At 46.3% G+C, this 16,161-nt stretch overlaps 1 protein-coding gene across 1 annotated transcript in view; it reads left to right on the top strand.

Annotated features, from left to right (window-relative positions):
- Window positions 1–14,908, top strand: part of PTPN3 (protein tyrosine phosphatase, non-receptor type 3) — a 160,812-nt gene extending 145,904 nt beyond the window's left edge. The window contains exons 20-26 of the mRNA XM_011954591.1: window positions 1,768–1,858; window positions 2,130–2,191; window positions 3,811–3,957; window positions 9,618–9,746; window positions 10,692–10,837; window positions 11,350–11,485; window positions 13,506–14,908. Coding sequence (XP_011809981.1) covers window positions 1,768–1,858; window positions 2,130–2,191; window positions 3,811–3,957; window positions 9,618–9,746; window positions 10,692–10,837; window positions 11,350–11,485; window positions 13,506–13,583 — 789 coding nt within the window. The 3' untranslated portion in view covers window positions 13,584–14,908. The remainder of the gene's footprint in view (window positions 1–1,767; window positions 1,859–2,129; window positions 2,192–3,810; window positions 3,958–9,617; window positions 9,747–10,691; window positions 10,838–11,349; window positions 11,486–13,505) is intronic.
- The last annotated feature ends 1,253 nt before the right edge of the window (window positions 14,909–16,161 follow it).

Genomic DNA, 16,161 nt, shown 5'->3' with positions numbered 1-16,161 from the left:
AGATAGATAGATAGATAGATAGATAGATAGATAGATAGATAGATAGATAGATAGATAGATAGATAGAGTAAACTAAATTATCGAGCCATTAAAGATCATATGTGTAAAAAATATTTAATGACATGGGGAAATAGATACTATATAATAAGTAAGAGAAAGCAGCTTGAAAATTAGGATAGTTATTTCCCAGAATACTCCATTAGATGCTGAGATTTTCCATGGCCAAATTAGCTTGAGTTATGTTTAGCTGATCAGAATTTAACAAATGTATGCATTATGCATTGCAGAACTTGTCTTGTTAGAGATTCATAGAAAATAAAATATTTTCCAAATGTCTTGACTTTGAAACTTTTTCTGAGGAATACTTACTATCTTCTTTTAGGACACTTAGGTTGACTAGAACATAGCATAAGAAGTGCCAATATAGCCAGGCGTGGTGACTCACGCCTGTAATCCGAGCACTTTGGGAGGCCCAGGTGGGCAGATCACTTGAGGTCAGGAGTTTGAGACCAGCCTGGCCAGCATGAGGAAACCCTGTCTCTACTAAAAATAAAAAAATTAGCCAGGCATAGTGATGCACACCTGTAGTCCCAGCTACTTGGAAGGCTGAGGTACGAGAATCGCTTGAACCTGGGAGGTAGACGTTACAGTGAGCCGAGATCACGTCACTGTACTCCAGCCTGGGCAACAGAGAGAGACCCTGCCTCAGGAAGAGAAAAAAAAAAACGTGCCAATGTGTTGTTCAGTCTCATTTTTTGCTTTTAAAAACATAGTATATAAATGTATTATGTGTTTACATATATATGCTTCTGTTCATTTGTGTGCATGTAGGCACAGAGAAAATAAGCCGGAGAAAATATATGAAAAGCTCATCTCAGAGTTGTGAAATTGCTTATAATTTTTTCTTTATATTAGTGTGAATTTCCAAAATTTTCCGCAAAAAAAAAAAAAAACACTTCCAACACTGAAAAACTGTGTTTTTAAATTCCCGTAGAGTTAATAAAAACCACTGGTGAAAAGGGATCAAAAGGAAAAACAGTCATATAGAAAAGAAAAGATAAGCCTTGGAGTCACATCTGAGTTCTTCCTGTTCGTGATCTCGAACAAAGCATTGAACTTGCAAAATAAGAATATAGTTAATACTTCTTACAGGACTGTTGTGAAAATCACATCAGGTACCATGCGAACATGTCTAATACGTGAGTTTAGATATGCAAAGGTTGTGTTGTTTGAGATTTTTGGTTGTGATTACATGTGTAGAGAAGTACCTCTGTAAATGAAGTTTACTATATATTGGGATAAATGTTTTTCCTGTGGAAATAGACTTCTGAAATGATGAATGAAATGCTCTTGTTCTTAAAGGAAGGGTGTGGTTCACTACACTGAACTGGAGGGAAATGATTCTAGACTAACTTAGATGATTTCCATTTAATTTTGAGTCAGAATTCTTTTTCCCCCCATATAGTTGCTTTTAGCTCTGGTCAAATAGTTGTCATAAATACAAAGTTTCACTTACCATTCTCCATTACCTGAGACCCAGACCCTTCCTATGGCATTTTTTTCAAATTAAAAACAAAAATTATTAAAGAGTTTAGTCAGTTTCTCATGAAACTGTAGAATTTCTTATTGGGAAGATTTTCTTTTAGTATATAACACATAATCACTTTAAAATGTTAAGATTTTGGTACTGTGAATGATAAAGTATGTTTTCACACTTTCTTCATCTGATTTTTGCAATGCTTTCTTTTTTCTCTATTTCTCACATAGCAACTCTACAGAAAAAAGCCAGGTTTGGCCATCACGTTTGCAAAGCTGCCTCAAAATTTGGACAAAAACCGATATAAAGATGTGCTGCCTTGTGAGTATCCGGCATGAATGCCTCCTTCCCCCCTACACTGAGATAATGTTTCCCTTTTTAAAACAGATTGTCTGGTATTCTGGAACGATTTTCAGTGTGTCTGTAAACACCACCGTCTTTATTGCAGCCATTTCAGACTCTGAACAGTTGGGGAATAGTGTTTATGCTAATGAGGCAGAGCTGCAGATGGGGCTGGGAACTGAACTCTGGTTTACTTGGTATGATAAAAATAATGCTCAGAATAATCGGTCAATTTTTCTCTTCCCCGCAGATGACACCACCCGGGTATTATTGCAGGGAAATGAAGATTATATTAATGCAAGTTACGTGAACGTAAGTTAGGAATCTGGATGATGCTAAAGAGCACACTCACCACTGTCACAACGATGATGAGGGCCTGTGTGGGGCTTTGCAGTTGACACAGTGCTTTCCCGTTCACCACTGCATTTCAGCACCACAACAGCCACGGGAGGGGAGGCAGAATAGTCTCATTTTACAGAGGAGAAAACTAAGGTTCGGAGAGTTAAAATAATTTGAAAAGTCACAAAGCTAACAGAAGATGGGACCAGACTTGCTGTGTGTTTCTAATTCAGTCGTCCACATGCCCCTGTACTGAGCTGCTTCCATTCAGGTGTTTGTTTTTGCTAGTGGTGTGTTTGTGACTGTCTGTGGTGTGTTTGTGACTGTCTGTTTCTCTCCATGTAATGAGTGTCATCCTGCCTTAAAAAAACAAAGAAAAAGAAAAAGAAAACCTCCTCTGTACATATAAGCCAAAAAGAAAAAGTGGAACGTTTCACGTGTTATGGGAAAAGCACTTATTTTCTCTCTAAAAATGCATCTTGGGCAACTTACTTGGCCTCTCTAGACTTCCATTTCTTCTATCTGAACCTGGGGTCAGACTTTCTGTAGCCAACCAGATAGTAATATGTGATCTTTGCATTTGAAATGTAACCACTTAAAAAGATTAAAAGCCGCTCTTAGCTTGCAAGGTGGCAGACAGATTTGGCCTTCAGGCAATACGTGGTCTGCCAACTCCTAAATAGACAGATGATTTCTCAGATTAAGTTCTCAAGTTATAGCAAAGTGTCAAGAAATACCCTAATAAAAATTGGTCTCATCAGTGATTCCACCTGTTCCAAAGCATCTATGGGATTCATCTATGGGATTCATTCTTAAAAGCAGAGCATCAGAAACTTTAGGGGCAGCAACACCACAAAGCCCAGTCTTTTCATGTAATCCCAGGACTGAGGAAGCCATTTACCCAAGCACCAGCCAAACTGTGAATTAGAAGCCTGCCTTTACCTTTCTCACCTGAGAGTGAGTGAATCCCAGTGCCAGTCCAGAGCTCAGCAGGTTCTGAGTGTTCTTTCGTCAGAAGGACTCAGTCCAGAGGGCAGAAAGGAAAATGGAGCAGGAATATTTCCACCTGAAACATTCATTTCAAAACATTTCAACATTGAATGTCAAGATTGACCAACTTCCAAGCATTTGAAGGCATGCAGAAAGCAAAGTGCAACAGGAATTGGTGGTGTAAACCTGTATGGTGTATGCTTTAAATAAATGTAAATAGATTTTGATAGAAAACCCTGCATAGGGAAAGACAGGGGTAGGATTGGTACATACGACTGAAAATGCAGATAGCCAGTATTGATTATATTTAGGATAGAGCAATGAAAGTCATTTAAACTCTTCTGCCATGTCACAGATAGATTTCTGATTTTTGCCTACTGAATACCACACATTTTTATCTTAAAGATCTGATGCTGGTGTTTGTCAGATATTTTTCAAGAAACATGAGAAATAACTTGTTTGATTTTCCTTATTTGCTGTGAATTGATAAAGAGATATTTTTCTGGTGCGATGTCAGTTAGCAAGTAGAAGAGTTTAAAATCCAGTTCCCTGTGCACCCTGGGGCAGCAACAGATTCTAATACTTTACCAATTTCTTGCCAGATGGAAATTCCTGCTGCTAACCTTGTGAACAAGTACATCGCCGCTCAGGGTCCCCTGCCGCATACCTGTGCACAGTTTTGGCAGGTCGTCTGGGATCAGAAGTTGTCACTCATCGTCATGTTGACGACCCTCACAGAGCGAGGGCGGGTAAGTAGCTTGATTTCCAATTCAGATGTGTGCAGTGTCACACCCTGCTCTGTGGAACATGAATCTCAGCTCTGGGAAGGGTCTTCATTGTCTCCTGGTCCAGCCCGTATGTGACCCTAAGTCTCCTCTACAGAGCAACCAATAGACTCCCCTAGTGACAGGAAGCTCAGCCCTCCTCTTCCCCAGTCCCAGCTTGGATCCATTACAACAGGCCAGAAGGCACTTCTCCTAGCCTTACTTCATGTGCCCCAGATCTCGTGCCGTGACGGCCCTTGCCCATTCAGGACAAGTGCTGGTCCTGAAAGAGCAATGTGTGTGCCAGGTTAACAGTGGCCTTTGTAAAAAGGGGAAATTGCATCACTGTCCCATTTTCCATAGAATCCGTTCGGGCAGCTTGGCACTGTCCCTGTCTTGTCTGTCTGCGCTTCTTTTCCCTGTAAAGTTGACTCTGCCTTTTCAGCAGGAAGTCATTCTTCTCCTCAGAGAAAAGGGAGTGCCCCCAGGAATGGTCTGTTGTCTTAGGGCTGATGACAACACTAAAGGTTGGTTGCACTGGATAGCAGCCCCCTTCTTTCCCTCGTTCTGCTTCTTCCAGCTTGGGAGAAAAGGCCCTTTCTGTGATCCAGGAGGCCTCAGCTTCCTCCAGCCACTCCTATGGCTGCTGCCTGCCAGCTCTGTGCTGCTGGCAGCCCTTCTCTTTTGTTGATGTGCACGCTACACCTGAGCTCATCTGAGGTCTCGCTTGTGACCTAGAGGGTTTGTTTCCCAGCCCTTTCTTTCTCACTGAAGCCATTCCAGCTGCTTTTGTCAGTTTCCTGCATTAGAGATTCCCATCTCCTCTGAGGTCTAGCATTCCCTTCACTATCTCTGGCCCTGGAACTTAACCTCCCCTGTTTATCCATTGGTAGAAACCTGTTCTTCTGAAATCCAGGGTGCATGTTTCCTGTCTCTCCTGTTGCAAACTCTTGGATGACAGGATGACCTCAGCCCTTTATCCTGAAGACACTAACCCGCCCGCATCTCCACTCACCAGTTCTTCCAGATTAGGAGTCCATCACTCCGGGCAGCAGCTTTGCACCTTTCTCTGAGAGATGAAACTTTCAGCATCTCCCATTTGTTTTCTCCCATACCGTGCATTTAGTAGAGTGGGACTCCCAGCAGGTGTGCAGCTGGCTGGAGTCCACCCCCACTCACCAGCCTCGCTGTGCTGCTCTCAGGTCTGCAAGTGCAGAGAGAGAGAGAGCCTTCTTTAAAGCCTCATATCCCCAGCGGTCAGTGGGGCACTCCCTCACGAGATACTTGATTTCTCCCTTTTAAAATTCCTACCCAAAATGTTTTTCTTTGTGCTCTCCCTTAAGGCTCATGGGTTTGTTCTTAGAAACATTGCAATTGAATAAGTTGTTCTCCCTCACTTTCCATCAGAGATGTTTCTTTTGGAGAGAAATATCATTTTTTACAACTATATGTGAATAATACAGGTACTCTTCCTGGCTCACTGGCTGTCAGAGGCAGGGGCATTGAGGTCGGAGGAGGCGTTTGAGTTCTGGCACCACCGCTTTCCACTGTTTAATCTTGCACAGGGCTCTAAGCCTCAGTTTCCTCATCACTAGAAAGGAGGTGGTAATGCCTGTCTCCTGGGATTGTTTTGAGCATTAAGAATGAGCTACCCTGGGCTGGCTGCCCCTCCCATAGTGGGTGCTCCACATGGCATGGGGAGTCCGGATCCTGGCCCCCTTGTCTCACAGGGCCAGAGGCAGGTAGGTTTGCTGCTCTGGGCAACATTAGGGAACCCTGGGTTGCCATGAGGATCATGTGAGGTGACAGGAAGAGGTTTGAGGCAGCACAGAGCTCTATAAACCTCCTTGCTCTTGTTATCTGTTAAACACACTGTTTGATAAAATGCGCACTTAGGCAACGAGGCTCTTCGGCAGAGGACTGATCTCTGAGTCAGGTTTCATCAGACCCCATGGTTCGTTCAGCAAATGGATCTAGCCACTGATTCCTTCCACCTCCTGAACCCAGACCCATCTGCTCATTCATAGATAGGACACATCTACCTAAGTGTCCTCACATACAAGGTGCCTGAAGCTGAAGCTGTCAGCCATGCATCTGCACCCAGGTGGTCCACGCCCTGAGCTCATCATTCTGGCCAGAGGCACCCATCTGCCCAGTCACCTGAGCCAGGAACTGGAATCGGTCTTACCCCTCCCTTCTCTTCACTTCCCACATCCACTCACCATGGTCTGCCACCGCCAGTCTCCCCTCTGTCCCCCAAACCTCCACCTTCTCTCAGAGCTTTTGCATTTTTCTTCCAGGAGCAGCAGCAGCAGCAGCAGCCTCCTTAGTGGCTTCCTGGCCTAGAGGCTCCCCCAGCCCCTGTCTGGTCCATCCATTGGCACAGCTTTCAGCGATACCTTTCCAGAGGGTTGCCTGGTCCTTCCATTTCCCTGCTCAAACCCTCTGGTGGCTCCTCAGGTGCACCAAGTAAAGTCTCACCTTGAGACTGACTTGTACCTTCTGTGCAGGTGTATTGTACTGTCTATCATTCCCTGGGTACACCATGTGCCTCTTTACCTTTTGACCATATGTGTCCCATTCCCTCTGCCTGAATGATCTATCCTTGCCTTGCCAACCTGATGAAGACCCTCGTGCTTCAATACTGAGATCTCCATCCCCTCTCTCCGGGACATTGGCTCCTCCTCTGTGAGCCACCTGTGTCTCTGACTTCCCTCTTTCTTTCCTTTTCACCACATTCCCCCACACCGATTCGAGAGCACCTTGAGGACGGTGCCACATCGTGTCTAATTCATCTCTGCATCCCCAGGGATGTTTATTGACTAAATGAGCAAGAAAGCAAGCTTTTCACCATGAGGCCTTCTAAATTTGACCCATGACTCCCTCTAAACCCTATCTGGTCCATCTTCCTGAGATAGTGCTCTTTCTCCTCCTTTAGCATGTTATCCATCGTTAGAAACCTGTTCTTCTGAAATCCAGAATGCATATTTCCTTCCTCTCCTGTTACATTCCCTTGGATGACCAGATGACCCGAGCCCTTTATCCCTAAGTTCCTATCTCATCCTCATCACCACCCAGCAGTTCTTCTGGATTAGGAGTCGGTCACTCCAAGTGAGCAGGTTTGTCCCTTTCTCTGAGAGCTGAAATTTTCAGGATGTCCTATTTGTGCTCACCCATATCACGCGTTTAGTAGAGCAGGACTTACAGCAGGCGTATAGCTTGTCTTCTACCCAGCTTGCAGTTTGTTCCCTCTGGTCTAGAAAGACACATCCTTTCAGAAGCCATCTCCCTGGACAGCTTTCCCTTCTGGAAGCCTCTTCTGGAAACCACACTTGGGGCCTGGAAAATGAGAAACAGGCCCCACTCAGGCCTGCGAATCCCTGAGGATGGAGCATTCTGAGTTCTTCTGGCAGCATCTGCCCAGGGTCTCGTCCCCAGCAGCATGTTGCCGGCCTCCCAGCTTCAGTGACCTTCGTTGTCCATTGATGCTTCTCCAGAAGTGCTTCTTCCCTCCCTACATACACTCAGCTTTGCATATGTTACTGTTTAATTTAACCACAGCCCTAGGAAGGTGCATTTTCTGTCATTCCAGAGTATTATCAGCCTGGCTAAGGGCTCACAGGCCTGTTGTGTCATTCCAGCTCTGCCCCAGGTCTCTCTGTGTGATCTGGCACACATTGATTCATTCCCTGAGCCTCAGTCTACTCATCTGCAAAACAGAGGCAATCATAGTACCTACCTCATAGGGTTGTTTTGAAGCCAAGGTAAAGCCATGTTCATGAAAGGCACCATTCAGTGCTTAGCATCTACAGTTCTGAAGATATGAGGCTTCAGCATCACCACCCCTCATTGCAGCAGCATTAATGTGGAGACTGAGGCCCAAAGAAGTTAAGTAATTTGCCCGAGATCACTAACCAAATATGTTTAGTAGAATTTATTAACCAAGGTTGAAACTCAGGCTCTCCATAGACTTGTTCTTTCCACTGCACCCCCAATTTTTTCATATCCAAATTGAACTGCATTCTGTATTTGGTCAGAGGTAAAGAGAGTCTAGTACTGGTCAGATTCACTGTGGAATAAGGGGAACCTCTCTGGCAGTACAGATATTCGTAGTTCTGCCTTGCATAGGTTGATCTCATCAGAGAATATCTTCCCTGCAGTTATCCTGTGGGCAGGACCATTGAACGCCTACAGGGCAGGAATTTATCCTTCTTGTGCAGATGAGGATGAGAGAGAGGGCTCGTGTCTGTCAACTCTGCCTTGGGCCCCATAGCCCTTAACCCCTCATGTCTAAGCAAAGTCACAAAATGGCTACTAACCGAAATTACCCATGTTTAAGGTTTCCAAGAAAATTCTTAACTCCAGCTTTCCCACGGCATACTTTAATTTCAAGTATTCACTGTGACATTTGAAAGTAAGAATAGAGAGGCTGTTTCCCAACAAATTATACATGTCTTTTGGTTATACCACTTTTCCACCATGAACAAATGTAATTCTTAAGTTGCTATAACCACATATAGGCTTGGGGGAAAATGCTTGTTTAATAAGTTAGGATCTAACTGACAGAAGGATCTATGATGGAATGGACAGCCTAGCCCTGAAGTTTGCTTAGAAGCCAGAGGCAGGTGCTAAGATGGCTTATAGGACAAGCTGCAGGTTTTAGAAGCGGGGATAGAAATTGGGGAGGGTGGTGGGATCAGCCCATCTGTGGGGACAGCACAGCCATATTGAAAGACACTGGGGTGCCATAGGAAGAGTGCTGGACTGCATCACTACAGCCCCATGGCCTTGGGCAAGTCACTCAATCCCGAGTAGCCTTAGGTTCCTTGTCTGCTGTGTGGGATATCACCTCTTTAGGGCATCACCTAAGAAAGCCTTCAGGGGCTTCGGAGACACTTCTCCCGTGAGAAAGGTATTCATCTCGATTTGGGAGTCCCTTAATCTGGTTTTTTGTGGAACCTCATCACTCTTACTCAAGCTGGTATATAACCCATGACAGCAGTAGAAGTAATGGCCACCCCGGCCTGCCCCCCATAGCAGCTAAGCTCTGCACACCCACGCCAGCCGCCTCACCAGCGTTGAGGCAGGAGCCATCTCCATCTTTCTGGTGGAAAACAGGAAAATCAGAGAGGTGAAGCAACTGTTTCGGCATCATCTGGCTGACAAATGGAGGAGGAAAGGATCCCGGCGGAGTTGTGTGTGGCACCAGATGTGTGCCCTTAACTGCTGTGCCTGGAGGCCTCCCCCTCAAAAGAGTGGGGAGGATGGTGGAGGAAGGGTGCAGGATGAGGGGCCATTGGAGGCGGGGAGGGGCATGAGGGGCTGGGGTCGGGGAGGGTAGAGAGGTTGCTCACAGGCCAAGGTCCTGCATCTGAGGCCACTGGTGCTGAAGATGCTGCATCTCTCATCTTCCTCCTCCAGGCTGCAGCCTGGGGCTGAGTGGAGACCTACGGCCTGGTCCCTGGCAGGCTGCCCCCACCCCGCCCTGAGAAACAGCTGATGGACTTGGCTGAGTTTGTTTTCTCCCATCAGCTCTCTCGGGTGTGCATGAGAGGATGCCTAACCTGTCTGCCTGTCCAGGGGTAACTGCTTCCATGGACACCCCACAGAGGTAGCTTACATGGACTCTCGGTGGTTTCTTACAGACCAAATGTCACCAGTACTGGCCGGATCCCCCCGACGTCATGGACCACGGCAACTTTCACATCCAGTGTCAGTCAGAGGACTGCACCATTGCCTATGTGTCCCGAGAAATGCTGGTCACAAACACCCAGGTGAGTCGCAGCCTGAGGGGCACAGTGGAGGGGCAGGTGCTGAATCAGCGGCCGCTGTCATCTCAGGTGGTCACGCTTCTAGGTGTGTCCTCTGTTTCCACCTGGTGTCAGTAAGCGCGCAAGACTGCCCATCAAACAGCCAGGGCCCAGAGTTCATAGTGGCCCTAGTCACAACAGGCAGGAGGTGCAAACAGCCCAGCGTCCATCGACGGAGGAATGGATAAACCGCACGTGGTGTGTCCATACAATGGAATATGATTCAGCCTTTAAACGGAAGGAGATTCTGACCCCTGCTACAACATGGGGGAGCTTTGAGTGTATTATGCTAAGTGAAATAAGCCAGACATAGAAAAAGACACATACTGTAGGATTCGACTTCTGTGAAGTGCCTAGAGTAGTCCATAGAGACAGAAAGTAGAACGGCAGTTGCCAAGGGCTTGGGGAAGGAGGAGAAAGGAGATCTATGGACATTATGCCGTATGGCATAATGAGTGCGGGGTTTATGTTTGTGGGATATTTTAAAGTTCTGGAAATAGGTAATGGTGATGGCTGTACAGCATTGCAAGTATTCTCAGTGCCGCTGAACTGTACATTTAAATGTGGTTACAGTGGTAAGCCTCATGTTAGTATTTTTTGCCACAGTTGGAAAAAAAAAAACAGTTAGCATGTGTGGCCCCTAATGGCAAGTACCATAGGAGCAAATGGAGGAGATCACTGGGCAAAAGTGATCAAGGAAGGCAGCCCTGCAGGACAGTCCCACAGCGGAGCCTGAGAGGGGATGGGGATCTTTGGGGAAGAAGGGAAGGAATTGCTAGTGGCCACAGCAGGGCTGTGCACAGAGGGAGAGAGCATCAGGAGACAGGGCCACCCTTGTGTCTGAGATGGGGCTGGGTCCTCATGCTGACCACCAGGATGGGCTCACCAAGGCCACTGCATCTCCCACAGACCGGGGAAGAACACACGGTGACACATCTCCAGTACGTCGCGTGGCCTGACCATGGTGTGCCTGATGACTCCTCCGACTTTCTGGAATTTGTAAACTATGTGAGGTCTCTGAGAGTGGACAGCGAGCCCGTCCTAGTTCACTGCAGGTATGGCGCTTGCTGTTTTGTTAGGTTTGGAATCCTTTCCCCGTTGGAACAGGCCTGAAAAGAGTTGACAGGCGCCAGACCCACCCTCTATCCCACAAAGTAGTGTGCCCTTACAAACCTCTGTTGACTGTGGTTCTTCACCATTTCAAAAGTGATTTGGAATTTTACGAAATCCTAACTTTGTGAATGTAGCACAGAACTGAAGAAGAAAGTCCCCTCACACACCTTTCTCCTGTCCGTCAGCTGACCTTCGTCATAGGCACGTGTGAGAAAGGGAGTGGGTTTGGCACTTCACAGTGGCCCTCTTTCCACTGCCTGCTAGGCCCCAGCCTCGGATGTGGGAGGATAGGCTGTCTCAGCCTGTTTGAAAGCACACCCTGAGTGTGCATTTTGTCTTCTCAAAGGCTAGGGGAGGAAAGCCCCTTTGGAGTCAGTGGGGAACTGCTCGCTGGGCCATGCAAAGAAAAGGCTACTCAGTCAAATCCCAAGTCTCTCTTCTCTCCCCTCTCCAGTGCTGGAATAGGTCGAACCGGTGTGTTGGTCACTATGGAAACAGCCATGTGCCTAACTGAGAGGAACCTGCCCGTTTACCCACTGGATATTGTCCGAAAAATGCGAGACCAGCGCGCCATGATGGTGCAGACATCAGTGAGTAGAAATCCAGTAATAACAGTGGCTGGCACTTTCTGAGCACTTACACCAGGCAGGCCTGAGAGAAGGGCTTTGTGAGTCAACAGACTGCAGCCCAGGGGGACTGAATCACTTGCCCAAGGTCACAGATCTTATCAGCGGCTACAGCCCACACCCATCTCACCTCTGAGCTCTGCTGCCTCTGTGGTTTATTTCCTGCCAGCCCGTCTGCCAGGGAACAGCCCTGGTTGCATTCTGTATCATTGAACAATCATTTGTCCATCACCCCCCCCCCCACCTAGACCTGGGTACCCCTTTTGGCTCAGTGGACGTTGCATATGACCCGACTTTGAGCTCTGTCCCACTCGTGTGGTGCTGAGTACCTGCAGTGTCCTCCACGAGCAGGACAGAGCTCAAAGTAGGGTCATGTGCAACATCCTCTTGTCCTCAAGAGAAACTCTTGGGGATTTCCCCTGGAATTGCAAGCGGGGCAGTGAAGCGGTGTGGAAAGAGCATGATTAAGGCCGCACCACAAATGGAACAACCTTTGCATAACTCCTGAACCTTTCTCCAAGCTTCAGCTTCCCTGTGCAAAATGGGGACCATCCCACATTCATCCATCCATTCATTCATTCATTCATTCATTCATTTGACAAAGAGTGATGCAGAGACTGAAGCTTGTATCTAGTAGGAGAACTGGATTAGTCTATGCTAAGTGTCAGCAGCAATGAGGGAAGTTCAGGGCTGTCTGAGAACATGGTGGAAGAGTTACCTAAAGCAGGATTTGGCAAGTCTAAGAATAGGCTTCCTAGAGAAGTGGCCTCTCTGGCAAAACCCTCAGGATACATGAGGAGTTAGCAAAGAAAGGAGCAGGAACTATGTGTTCCAACCAGCTGTGTCTCTTCACAGGCTGTGGACAAAGTTTATAAGATTTCCCTAATAGATTTTAAGCTTTGGTAGTGTTATATTAGTTTGTACCCAGAAAATCTTAAGAGAAAAAAAATCGGCTTATGTTATTAGGGCCATTCTCTGCCTTGGTTTTGCTATGGAAGACCTCGTGACTGTTTAAAAAGAAAAAAGTTCATCATCCTGGAAGATTTTCCCAGCTGGAAGCCGGGCATGGTGACTCATGCCTGTAATCCCAGCACTTTGGCAGGCTGAGGGAGGTGGATCACTTGAGATCAGGAGTTCGAGACCAACCTGGCTAACGTAGCGAAACCCCATCTCTACTGAAAATACAAAAATTAGCCAGGCATGGTGGCATGTGCCTATAGTCCCAGCCATTTGGGAGGCTGAGGCAGGAGAATTGCTTGAACCTGGGAGGTGGAGGTTGCAGCGAGCCAAGATTATGCCACTGCACTCCAGCCTGAGTGACAGAACAAGACTTGGTCTCAAAAACTAGATAGATAGATAGACAGACAGACAAATAGATAGATATAGATAGATAGATAATGATTGATTTTCCTAGCTGGAGAAGCTCAGTCTAAATGCTTTTTTACCCCCTGTATACTTTGCTACAATGTGTTTCTTAGGTATTTGCTAATATAAATAACTGTATCCTGCAGAGCCTCTTTCAGTGGCTCTGCTTTGTAAAACAATCCAGATTCCTTACCCCAGCACAAGGTGCCCACAACTAGGTCCCAGCCCACCTGGGCAACCCCTCCTCCTCCACATGCCCAGGTGTTGAGTCCAAGAGCAGGCTCCCTGACCCCATTTCTCAAAATGGGCTCTTACTGGGGCTTCCACACTTCCACTTACAAGAATGGCCGCCCTGCAGGGACCTTTGCTCCTTCCCGACTCCCCCAGACTGCCAATTCCTCCCTCTGTCATGTCTCCATGACACTTTGTCCATCTCTCTCTGGGAGTGCCCCCTCCCTGCACCATAATGGAACTAGGGCTTCACAGGCGTACCTGGCCTGTGGCCCAGAGTTGGCGCTCAGGGAATATTTACAAATGCTGCAAAAGACCCACCGGTACAGGGTGGGAGGCAGCATTTCCTGGAGCTACAAGACTTGACAGCCTTTTTTTTCTTTTCCAGAGCCAGTACAAGTTTGTGTGTGAAGCAATTCTTCGTGTGTATGAAGAAGGTTTAGTCCAAATGCTGGATCCTAGTTAAGACAACTGTGAAAACGTTCATTCCTCTTTCCCAAGGGCATCCTCCTTGAGAGAGGAGGACAGACCTCTCTGGAAGCAGCAAGAGGAACCAGTAGCTGTGGGAAGGGAATGGGCACCTCTGAACCCAGGCACTTTAAACTTCTATAGAAAAGCTACCGTGTACATAGGAACTGGTGTAGATAAGCATGCAATTATGGCATCATGTAGACCTGTATTTCTATGGAAAGATACAAAAGGGATCTCAGTTTGGGGCCTGTCCTAATGCCTTCTTCCCTAACGTCACCACACACACCCCTGTCGGCATCCTGGAGCAATGGAGACGGGACACCCACAGAGCTGTTGACCTCCCAGCAACAAGATGGTGTGGTTATCTCGGGTTGTCTGGATGTTTTGTTTGTTTCTATGTGTCAGACTGTAAGGGCTGAGCTTTCTGTGCTTCTAGGTGGAGCTGGAACAGTTCAGATTCACCTGCCCCGATGCTAAGGAAACCCTGACGAATGTACTAAATGGCAGGGTGCTGGGGGTCAGGCTGAAGGCTGAGCAACACCTCTCTGCCCTCCCTCCCTTTGTCCCATCTCCCAGCGACTTCCAATATTCATGTTTCTGAGAATCGTGTCCCTCTTCCGGTTCCCTCTTGGTGTCTGATCTGGATTAGTAATGTGCATTCAGGTGAATTTTCAGCTGAGGCTCTGAGAACTGGGACTCTCAGTGTGTTCTGGTCATCTTGGGGCTTAGTTGTAGAAGCAGGTGTGTCTCTTGCCTCTGCTTGCCTCCGACTGCACACTCAGCAGCCACGACTGGAATCACCGACTACTGAATCTCCTACATGTATTGCTGCTACTTCAAGCTCCTCCACTTGAAACCTTATGATTTTCCCAAGGGGAGATGGGACAGTGTCATCTAAATATTCCAAATGTTTGGCCTTCTGAGAAAAGAGCTTCTAGTAACTGAACCATGGGAAACGCAGCTTCTGGAGGGTTGGCCACGCGGGTGTGTACGTGTGTGTGCCCAGGGGTGAGTGTTTCTCAGGATTCCTAACGATTCAAATTACCGTTGAGTATATATAAAGAATGAGTCTCTGTATAGAAGAACAAATGTGTGCATTCACCCCCAGTCACAATGGTCTCTATTGCATTTCAAAGGAGAGGATCAGACTATCTGAATATAAACACAATCTGATGTTAATTTATTCTAAGAACACCATCATTTTGATTGTCCTAAAGAATTCTGCCTTTGTGAATACTGTGTTAAATTTCTTAAAATTTGTGACAGGATTGTAGCAAATTATTATTTAAGGAAAATAAATTGCATAAACATTTAATGTGGTATTTTTAAACAGCAGTTTTTTTGTACTCAGAAGAGGAAGTTAAGCCAGGTTCTTAATGGTATTTATAGAAAAGATGTTTTCATATTATAATGCACATAAATGAAGCCATTTTGATATTCAGCAGATTCGGTGCCAGTTGAATAGTTTGCTGGTGGCAAGACAGATAAAGACCTATATAGGGGGGTTCTGTATCTCCAGAGCTAGCATATTTACTTGCAAACTTTCTGTCTTTTCCACATGGATATTTTACTGCTGAGTGGCAGAGGTGGAAGGGAGATGTCACACAGTACCACAACCCCATACTGAAAGCAAGAAACCACCAGAAAGTTTGCAGCTAAGGGGCAGGGGATTCGTTCCTGTGCCCACTCAGCACTACTTGCAGACCTGGTCACTTAGAAGCTCTACCTCTCTTTCATTATCTGTAAAATAAAAACGATCCTTAGGACTTTCGTTTGAACGTGAGGATTGAATAAGATCACACTAGTCATGTGACTTTTTATCAGCTGGAACAGCAACAGACACTGCTGTGGGTGAGTTACTTAGAAAAATTTACTTATCGTGATTAGCCCAAAAACACATCAGTCAAAAGGAGAATCCACTGGGTTTTTGTTTCTCTTCTTAGAGACAGGGTCTCACTGTCGCCCAAGCTGGAGTACAGTGGCATGATCATTGTTCACTGTAGCCTCAAATTCCTGGGCTCAAGCAATCCTCGCACCTCAGCCTCCTGAGTAGCTGGGACTATAGGCACTTGACACCTCACCCAGTTCTTTTTGTTTTTTTGTAGAGACAGGAACTTGATGTGTTGCCTAGGCTGGTCTCGAACTCCTGGCCTCAAGTGATCTTCCACCTCAGCCTCCAAAACTGTTGGGATTATAGGCGTGAGCCACTGCGCCCAGCCTAACTGGGTTTTTATGAGAGGAAAATGGAAAATGCTCTTCTAGAAGAGAGAAAAGAAGAGCACAAAATAATCTGGACTCCCAAAAATTCTCTTAGCAAAGCTCCAAGAAAGGGGAGGGTGGAGGGAACGCTGGCATAAATTTAAATGCCATTAGGATATTTAGCAAATCATTACTGTTTGGTAAAAATGCATCATCACCCTGTGTGCAAAATACTTGCAAAGTAGTCTAAATGTCTTTGGAGATGGATGTTTTACTGTTTTTTTCAAAACCAAATTGTTTATTATGGTTTCAGAAATGTGGCCATTATGGTCACAAAAATTTCTAAAAAGCCTACCAAAGGTTGCAAGCAGTCT

Source organism: Colobus angolensis, unplaced genomic scaffold, assembly GCF_000951035.1.
Source record: "Colobus angolensis palliatus isolate OR3802 unplaced genomic scaffold, Cang.pa_1.0 Scaffold386, whole genome shotgun sequence".
Classification (NCBI taxonomy): domain Eukaryota; kingdom Metazoa; phylum Chordata; class Mammalia; order Primates; family Cercopithecidae; genus Colobus; species Colobus angolensis.
This window is presented reverse-complemented; position numbering and strand designations above follow the sequence as displayed.